At 44.0% G+C, this 10000-nt stretch overlaps 2 protein-coding genes across 2 annotated transcripts in view; one reads left to right on the top strand and one right to left on the bottom strand.

The window, feature by feature from the left end:
* The window catches only part of kbtbd3 (kelch repeat and BTB (POZ) domain containing 3), a 3872-nt gene extending 360 nt beyond the window's left edge, over window positions 1-3512 (top strand). Inside the window, exons 2-4 of the mRNA XM_059513745.1 lie at window positions 656-864; window positions 1215-1380; window positions 1638-3512. Of these exons, the coding sequence (XP_059369728.1) occupies window positions 659-864; window positions 1215-1380; window positions 1638-3071 (1806 nt within the window). The 5' untranslated portion in view covers window positions 656-658 and the 3' untranslated portion in view covers window positions 3072-3512. The remainder of the gene's footprint in view (window positions 1-655; window positions 865-1214; window positions 1381-1637) is intronic.
* A 1482-nt stretch (window positions 3513-4994) lies between these two features.
* On the bottom strand, window positions 4995-6788 carry LOC132107643 (sarcolipin-like). The gene is made up of 2 exons (XM_059513748.1): window positions 6613-6788; window positions 4995-5466 (listed from the first exon to the last, which is right to left on the bottom strand). The coding sequence occupies exon 2, from the start codon at window positions 5409-5411 to the stop codon at window positions 5313-5315; it is 99 nt and encodes a 32-aa protein (XP_059369731.1). The 5' UTR covers window positions 5412-5466; window positions 6613-6788; the 3' UTR covers window positions 4995-5312.
* Between the last annotated feature and the right edge of the window lie 3212 nt (window positions 6789-10000).

The following is a 10000-nucleotide window of genomic DNA, read 5'->3' on the forward strand; positions in this document are numbered from 1 at the left end:
TTAATGGTTAGGGTTTGTGTGTTAGCACAATATCTTACTGGAATAGTTGTTCCGTCTAAGGTTAATTGGTTAAAATGTGTTGGAAATGTGCTCATGCTCAGTTCATCAGAGATCAGGATGAGTGTGTTTCTTCATCAGGTTTGTAGAAATGTAGCACTGCATCAGTGTCTCATCAGTGGATGCTCTGCAGTGAATGGGTGCCGTCAGAATGAGAGCTGATAAAAACATCACAATAATCCACAGCACTCCAGTCCATCAGTGAACATCTGGAGAAGAAAAAAGATGAAACACATCCAGCATTAAGACGTTTCTAACTCAAATACATAGAGTCTATAATCCATAATAACACTTCCTCCAGTGAAAAAGTGTTCTGGTCTGAATCAGGAGAGAAATCTGCACAGATCAAGCAGCGTTTAAACAGCTCTAAACTAATATGTGTCCGGATTTTGATGTGAGAGACAACAGCAGATGCACTTTTTCACTGGAGGAAGTGTTATTATGGACAATAGACTCTATTACTTGTGGATTATTGGGATGTTTTTATCAGCTGTTTGGACTCATTCTGACGGCACCCATTCACTGCAGAGCATCCATTGCTGATACAGTGCTGCTTTGAATCAGTGAGCATTGTGAAATGAAGCTGGTTGTTCTCCAGCTGATGGAGGTGTCCGGTGGGTCTCTGTGTAACGGCGTGTCGGAGCAGCGGTCAGTGTTCCTGGTGTCCGAGTCACACGGTCAGCAGGTGCTCGGTGTTCTTCAAGGTTTCAGAGAGAGAGGAGTTCTGTTCGACTTCAGCATCCGTGTGCAGGAGGAGACGCTACCATGTCACCGTTGTGTTCTCGCCGCATGCAGCGACTTCTTCAGGTGAACACTTCACATAAAAACAGATGAATAACACAGTTTATCTGTCATTTATTTCTGTGATGCTCCGCTGTATTTTCAGCATCATTCCTCCAGTCTTCAGTGTCACATGATCTTCAGAAATCATGAAAATATGATGATTTACTGCTCAAAAAACATTTCGTGCTGCACAATATTTTTGTGTAAACTGTAATGCATTTTATTTTTCAGGATTCACAGATGAATAGAAAGTAAAAAAAAACCCAGCATTTATTTGAAATAAAAAAATTTTGTAACAATATAAATGTCTTTACTGACACTTTTGATCAATTTAATGCTTCCTTGATGATTAAAAGTATTAATTTAAAAAACAGGGCGATGTTTGAGCTGGACATGCGGGAGCGTGATGACGGCACCGTGACCCTCAGTAACCTCTCGCCGCAGGCCATCCACATCTTCCTGGATTTTGCGTATTCTGGTAAAATAGAAATCGGAGAAGACAATGTGGACATGCTGTTTCAACTGGCGTCTTTCCTGCAGGTGAGACAGAAGACATGATGTGTCACATTATTATTGTTATCATTAGAGGAAGGTTTTGTTGTTTTTATTGCACTGCACACAAAGTAAAATGGGTATTTGACATCAGATAATAATAATATAATAATATGCATAAAACAACAATGGAAACACATTTAACGAATAAATTCCTCGATGCGCATTGAAAAAGTCATGTGACGTTGTGCTGTGAGATGGAATAACTTACGTTAACAGCTTTATCATGTCTTTCGTTCATTCAGGTGGGCTTCCTCTCTCGCGCTTGCAGTGACTTCCTGGTCCAAATGCTGGATCTCTCTAACTGCCTGCAGCTGTTAGCGCTCGCTGAGGGTTACGGCTCCTCGCGTCTCATGAGTCGCGCAACTGACTTCGTCACGCAAAACTTCCACGCACTTTCCTCCGCTCCAGACTTTCTGGAGATGCCGGTGTGCGTCTTGGAGCACTGCCTGTCTTCAGATGCACTCAATGTCCCGGATGAAGAAAGTGTCCTGCATGCGTTGCTCCGCTGGATGCAACACGAGCCGCAGTTGCGCAAAATCCTTCTGCCAAAGCTGCTTCCGCAGGTCCGTCTACACCATCTGCATCCGTCTGCGCTGGAGGAGGCCAAGCGGCTGCTGAGCATAGATGGATGCAGCATTAGCACGATTAAACAAGCTCTCGCAGACGTTCATCAATTGAGTGGCTTGTTTTGCGATGCTCGGCCTTCTACAACATCCAGCTATATTTTTGTGCACAAAACAGAGGATGGCGGAGAGATTCGGCATGCGTTCTGCTACAACATTGGTGCGGATCTCTGGATGGAGCTTCCAAATGACGCAGCTCAGATTTTAGACCGGCCCGGATCATCATTCACCAGCTTCGGAGAAAAACTCTTCATCATTGGCGGATGCCGTGGAGAATGTCGTCGCACTATTCGCCTGCACATCGCTGCGCATCAGCATGATGCGATGGACGAAGTCTGGTGCTACTGTCCTGTCTCGCACAGCTTCACACCAGCTCTGTGTATGCACCACCCACGGACGATACATGCATCCGTCACCACTCTAAATCGCATTTACGTAATTGGCGGGAAAACACGCAACGCTTGCAGCATTCTGGACGTTGAATACTTTGATCCTCTAAGTGGCGTTTGGACATCTGTCAGCCCTCTTCCCAAAGGAATCTACTTTCCGGAAGTGAGCGCATGCGGAAGCATCATTTACACGCTCGGATCCGAGATAGAGATTACCGAAGCTTTCAATCCTTCGCTCGACTGTTTCTTCCGCTACGATGCTGTTGCAGATCAGTGGTGCCAACTAGTGGCAGAGTTCGGCCAGTTCTTCCACGCAACGCTTGTCAAATCAGTGTCCATCAACGACACGCTCTATCTGTGCGATCTTTCTACGTATAAAGTCTACAGCTTCTGTCCGGACAGTTGCGTTTGGAAAGGTGAAGGCTCCTTCGAATGCGCTGGGTTCAATGCGGGTGCCATCGGCGTGCGGGATAAGATCTACATCCTGGGTGGCGATTATTCTCCCGATGAGATTACGGATGAGGTGCAGGTGTACGACAGCGGACGGTCCGAATGGCAGGAGGTTTCGCCGATGCCTCGAGCGCTGACAGAGTTTCACTGTCAAGTGCTGAGCTTCAACCGCTACAGAGATCCATGGAGAAGAGAAACCGCAGAAACACCCTGAATTAGACATCTGGGGCCTCATTTATAAAATGTTGCGCACAAACCATCCTAAATTTGATCTTAAAATCATCTCTTAAATATGCATGCCTCAGGTGCATTTCCTCTGAGTAGGAATGGGAGGCAGCTATGTTTCCATCCACCTATTTTTATCCGCATTTTGGAATATCGCATAAAAACCACTGGATGGAAACATCAAGATGTGCATAAATTAAAAAAATTATCTTAAATTTAATAGTTTCAGCTCTCTGCCTTGTAAACAACTCTTAATTCATGTCATTAATATATAAAATATCACTAGTCATCATCCAGATTCTTTAATTTAGAACAGTGAGCTTTAAAAAAAGCTTACATTTCCAAAAACCTGCAGTACTCGAACAAGAAAACGTGCGTACGTCATCTCAGACCCTGACAGGAGGCAAAGCACTTTGCCAAATCAAAGCCAGCTTTTACAAATATGAGCGTTAGTGTGGATTTAAGCACACACACACTCTAAGATCAAATCTGAGCACACACACACTTTATAAACGAGGCCCCTGGAATCCAGCGTGAACCCATCAACTTTATTGAGGCCATGATGCACTAATTCGTTTTTGTAAACGAGGTGATGAAAAGTAAATTGCAGCCATGATTTAAAGGAATAGTTCACCCAAAAATGAGGATGTGCTCGCTCTCAGGTCATCTGAGATCAGGATGAGTTTGTTTCTTCATCAGGTTTGTAGAAATGTAGCACTGCATCAGTGTCTCATCAATGGATGCTCTGCAGTGAATGGGTGCCGTCAGAATGAGAGTCTGATAAAAACATCACAATAATCCACAGCACTCCAGTCCATCAGTGAACATCTGGAGAAGACAAAAGATGAAACAAATCCAGCTTTAAGATGTTTTTAACTCATAATCCATAATAACACTTCCTCCAGTGAAAAAGTGCATCTGCTGTTGTCTCTCACATCAAAATCCAGACACATATTTGTTTAGAGCTGTTTAATGCTGCTTGATCTGTGCAGATTTCTCTCCTGATTCAGATCACACTTTTACTCTGAAAGGAAGTGTTATTATGGGTTACGGACTCAGAACGGCTTGAAGTTAAAAACATCTTCCCAGGTAACAAATTTAAGATATCAAAATGTGGAAAGGTTTTGAAATGTATCTAAAATATTGAAATGTCCAGTTTTCTTGTCATGATTCTAACGTTATTTTAAGGTTACAAAAATGTTTCCTATGCTGTTCATCAACTACAAACAACATCATGAGGACTTTTGAGATTGTTGATCTCAGATTTTGTCTTCTCCAGATGTTAACTGATTACTTGTGGATTATTGTGATGTTTTTATCAGCTCTCATTCTGACGGCACCCATTCACTGCAGAGCATCCATTGATGAGACACTGATGCAATGCTACATTTCTACAAACCTGATGAAGAAACAAACCCATCCTGATCTCAGATGAACTGAGCGTGAGTGCATTTTTTCAGATCATTTTAATTTTTGGCTGAACAATTCCTTCTTCATGTCATTCTAAACACATTTTTTTCTCTTTTGCTATAAAAAGAGAAAATTTTACACATTTCTTCAGCACTCTCCATACAATAATAGTTCATAGCAATCACGCCTGTCTTGCTTCAGAAAAGTCATTTTGTATGGCTTGTGCACTATATTAAAAAAAAAATCTTTTGAAGGCTTTATGTGAGAAAAAAGAGATTTAAAGCAAAGTTTGCACACATATCTATAGTAATCTGAAATATATACTGAAGTGCATCATTAGAAAGCATTTAATGTATTCAGTTATTCAGATTAACTAATAACCTTTTTGTGATCTTGTTGCATAATGTTTAGTTTGAAGCTAACACTGCAAATTGTATTTATGTATCTTAATGTAAAGTTGATGCATGGATCTAGAGATGCTGTAACACACAAACACACACCGTTGCATGGCCAAAGAGTTCTTTATTTAAACAAATAAAACAATGTCTTCACTCACAACATTGCTGGTACTCTTTTGGCAGTTAATTTGAGTGTGTTTCCCAATTTATCACATTAAACATCCAGAGTATCAAAGCATTTAACATTTAACACATGACAATAATCCATACGGACAAACTGTGCTGCTTTTGAAGGCATCATGAGACGATCCATCCTGTCTGGCAGATCTTCCATCCGTCTGCAGAAACATCATCATCCGGTGCTGGAGCATCTTCACAGCTGAGGACGATGATGATGATGATGAAGCTGAGGAATGAGCTCCTCATGCATCCTGGTATTGTTTGACCAGTAACCACATGAGCAGAACTGTGATCAACACAATCATAAAGTTCAGAAACAGCTCCTGTGCGGATCGGTCCATCTTAGACGTTCAGAGCAGAAACACGACAGCTGGAAGACTGGAGAAAATCGGAGCTCTGGATCAGAGAGAGAGAGAGAGAGAGAGGGAGAGAGAGAGAGAGAGAGAGAGAGAGAGAGATGTGGAAAATAGACTAGTATGATGGTCATTTAGAAATGAAGCCAGCAGTCTATTCATCCGTCCAAGTTTCACCCCCTGTTTGGCTTTGAATTTCAAACACAAATCTATCATCAGTTTAACTGCTGTGACACACACACACACACACACACACACATACACATGTTTACTGTCCCTATCATATATCATAGACTATTGTTTCTACATAAAATAATTTCTAATGATTATAGACAAGAAAATGAATTTTTTTTCCCGAGGTTTGGGGTTGGCACAATTTTTTTTATATTTTAAAGTCTCTTCTGCTCACTGCTGCACTCATTTGATCAAATATACAGTAAAAATACTGATATATTTTTAGAATTTAAAACATCTGTTTTCTGTGTTAATCTGTGTTAAAGTGTAATTTATTTCTGTGATGCTCCGCTGTATTTTCAGCATCATTCCTCCAGTCTCCAGTGTCACATGATCTTCAGAAATCAGAATAATATGATGATTTACTGCTCGAGAAACATTTCTGATTATTATCAGTGTTGAACACAGTTGTGCTGCACAATATTTCTGTGGAAATCGTGATACATTTTACTTTGGATTCACAGATGAACAGAAAGTTCAAAACAACAGCATTTTGAAACATTCTAAATGTCTTAACTTTCATGTTTGATCAATTTAATGCTGTTTCTGGCAATAATAATAATAATAATGTACTGATCCCGAACTTTTGAACACTAGTTTAAAAATTTTCATCCCAAATGTCTCCAAACTAGATTTTTGACATATTTAAGGAGGTTATTTTCCCCTCAAACTAAAACTACAAGCACATAATCATTCAGCAGGAGTGTCACAAACAACAAAGTGCAGCAAAACACAGATCTGAGAGAAAACCACAGCACAGCAGAACCTGAGTTTGCATGAACAGTGAAATGCATGCTGCAAAACTGCAAAAGCTTGTGCATCTAATCAACACATTATACATCCAGACCAGTCTAAACTCCAGGATGCACTGAAATGGCCTTAAGTTAGATGAAAGGGCTGATGAAAGACTGAAGAACATCCTTCTGCAGATGTGGCTCGTCTGGATGCTTCTTACCTGCACAAGGTTCCCCTGGAGTGTGTGTTACGCAGCAGATTGAAAGTCTCTGTGAGTCCAGCTGTCACATCTCTCAGCTCTTAAAGCAGCCCCGCCGGACTGGACCGGACCGGATTGGAGCAGCAGTGCTGAGGTCACAGTATTTAAGTGTCTGCGAGACTCAGCTGTGGGTTCTGGATCAGAGTCCAGCTGCAGCTCTCCAGTGATGAGAGTGAGCTGAGCTCTAGTGTTAGTGATTTACAGACTGACGCCTCTGAGCCTCAACACACATGTGACACGCATGACTGACAATATGCAGAAAGAGCCTGTGTGTGTGTGTGTGTGTGTGTGTGTGTGTGTGTGAGTGTGTGAGAGAGAGACTGTGTGTGTGTGTGTGTGTGTGTGTGTGTGTGCAGCTTTGCATGTGTCAATGAGTGTGTGTGTGTGTATAACCGTGCATGTGTGTGTGTGTGTGTGTGTGAGTTAGTGAGAGAAAGTGTATGTGTGTGTGTGAAGCTGTGCATGTGTGAGTGAGTGTGTGTGTGTGTGTGTGTGTGGGTGAGATAGAAAGAGTGTGTGTGTGTGTGTGTATGTCTGTGTGTGTGTGTGTGTGTGTGTGAAGCTGTGCATGTGTGAGTGTGTGTGTGAGTGAGAGAGGATGTGTGTGTGCGTGTGAGTGAGTGAGTGTGTGTGTGTGTGTGTGTGTGTCTGTGTGTGTGTGTGTGTGTGAAGCTGTGCATGTGTGAGTGTGTGTGTGAGTGAGAGAGGGTGTGTGTGTGCGTGTGAGTGAGTGAGTGTGTGTGTGTGTGTGTGTGTGTGTGTGTGTGTGTGTGTGTGTGTGTGTGTGTGTGTTGGGGCAGAGCTGACTGCTACCAACCACGTCCATCGGTGGCGGATAATGGACATTCCTTCAGATATGAAGGTAAGCTACGAAATAAGCTGGGGGCTCCGTGCGGTGGTCCCCAGACGAATAAGTAGCCGTGGACCAACAGCGGAGGTCTATCAGGTATGGAGGGACTGGTTGAGTGGCAACACTAGATCCGTTGCAAAAACTCAATTTATGCCAATGATATTCTCGACATGGCGAGTACAGTCCGCCATCAACTAAGACTGCTGCCTCCACTGCTCTGTGGGTAGTCTTCCGTGAGCATTTCGTTTCCTCAAGACAAGGCCGCGTTGGGGACACGCGAGAGGCAGGCTCAACAGACAGAGACCTGGCAGCCCCCTGCAACTCCACCGTCCATCTGGTTGTCTAGAGTTTATCTCCTGCCACTAGATATTGGATTCTGGAGTGAAGCTGTGGAGATAGGGTTTGCGCACCTCTCTCTTCACATTAATCCACTCTCTGCGTATGCTATCACTTCACCGTACAAGTCCTTCGGCGATAGGGTTAATGTGACGGAGGCAGGTCTTGGATCAGACTGGCAGCCTTTAGCATGAGCCCTGCATGCACAAGCGTGATGGTCGTTGTGTGGATGGGTTGGAACAGCGTCCACCTTCGGTAGCTTCTTGTGTGACTGAGCAGCCCTCTTCAGGGTCCGCACTGCTCACCCCCAATCGGGGGGAGGGTCTAGAAAAGGTGACCCAAACATTGCCTGTTCCCTACACTCCTGGGCGGCCCACCACTGTCGTCAAGGCATCCCATTACGCGGTCGAAAATATAAATCGAAACTATTAATTTTGGCTACATGGAACGTACGAACACTTCTTGATGTGCAGACTGGAACTGACCGACCACGCAGGCGCACTGCCCTGGTTGCGAGCGAGCTTAACAAATACAACATTGACATTGCAGCTTTGAGTGAGACCCGACTCGCAGGAGAGGACTCGCTAATAGAAGTCGGGCAAGGATACATCTTCTTTTGGAAGGGCCTTCCAGAAGATGCTCGCCGTCTATATGGAGTAGGTTTTGCCATTAAAAGCAGACTGCTACAGAACATCCCAGAGTCTCCTGTGGGAATCAGTGAGCGGCTGATGACTTGGCGCATTCCCCTTGCGAAGGGTCGCTATGCAACCTTGATAAGCACTTATGCACCAACTCTGGATGCTGAAGAAAGCATCAAAGATGGCTTTTACGAGTCTCTTGACAGAGCTCTTCACAAAGTTCCTCACACTGATAAACTTATGCTTTTGGGAGACTTCAATGCCAGAGTAGGCACCAGCAACATGCTCTGGCCTGGGGTAATCGGGAAACATGGTTTAGGTAACATGAACAGGAATGGCCTGCGACTCCTCTCCCTCTGCTCTGAGCATAAACTGGTCATAACCAACACATCTTTCCAAATGAAAAATAAATACAAAGCATCATGGATGCACCCCAGATCAAAACACTGGCACCTACTGGACTACATTATAACCCGGCAACAAGATCTACATGAAATCTCCATCACCCGAGCAATGCGTGGGGCGGAGTGCTGGACAGACCATCGGCTGATCAGATCCAAGATACACCTAAAGGTCCGACCTCAACACGCCAGGCAACAACCCTCAAGACGGCTCAACACTCGAGCTTAAAAATATCCTGACATCACTGCATCGTACCGTCGCTGCTTGGCTAGTAACCTTTCCTCCACTATCACTCATCCCCTATGCAATACAGCTGAAAGTGCATGGGCTAACCTTAGCGCAGCTATAAAACAAGCCGCTTCCGATACAATTGGTTTCACCTCTAAACGTCACCAGGACTGGTTTGACGACAGCTCCCTTGAAATACTCAACCTCCTGGAGGAAAAGCGTAAAGCCCTCTCTGCCCACCCCTCCAATCCACAATCTCCCTCTCTACGCTCACACTGGAATAAGATCCGTGCTGAGGTGCAACGACGACTTCGCATAATGGAGAATGACTGGTGGCTTAGGAAAGCCCATGAAATTCAAGGTTATGCGGACACCAACAACTCTCAAGCTTTTTATGATGCAATAAAATTACTATATGGACCACAAAACCGCAGAATCACCCCTATCAGATCTGCAGACGGCACAATTCTGTACAAGGACAAACAAGAAATTCTTGAGCGTTGGGCTGAACATTTTAACACCCTCCTTAACCAATACAATCCGACTGACCCCACTGTCCTGCAGCGCCTACCACAGCTCCCACCTGTGCATGAGCTAGATGACCCTCCCAGATTCTCAGAAGTCCTGGCAGCAGTACGAAATCTCAAGGACAATAAGTCTGCTAGTCCTGATGGAATCCCTGCAGAGGCAGAGGCGGGTATCTGCTCACCAAAAATCTCCAACAACTTATCCAGATAATATGGGCACAAAAAGCTGTTCCACAAGGCTGGAATCCTTCCTGAGTCACAGTGCAGCTTCAGAAAGGATCGGTCCACCTCCGACATGATCTTTGTTCTACATCAATTGCAGGAGAAGGCTAGAGAACAGAATAAAGATCTGTTCATTGCCTTCATCG

Source organism: Carassius carassius, chromosome 28, assembly GCF_963082965.1.
Source record: "Carassius carassius chromosome 28, fCarCar2.1, whole genome shotgun sequence".
Taxonomy (NCBI): domain Eukaryota; kingdom Metazoa; phylum Chordata; class Actinopteri; order Cypriniformes; family Cyprinidae; genus Carassius; species Carassius carassius.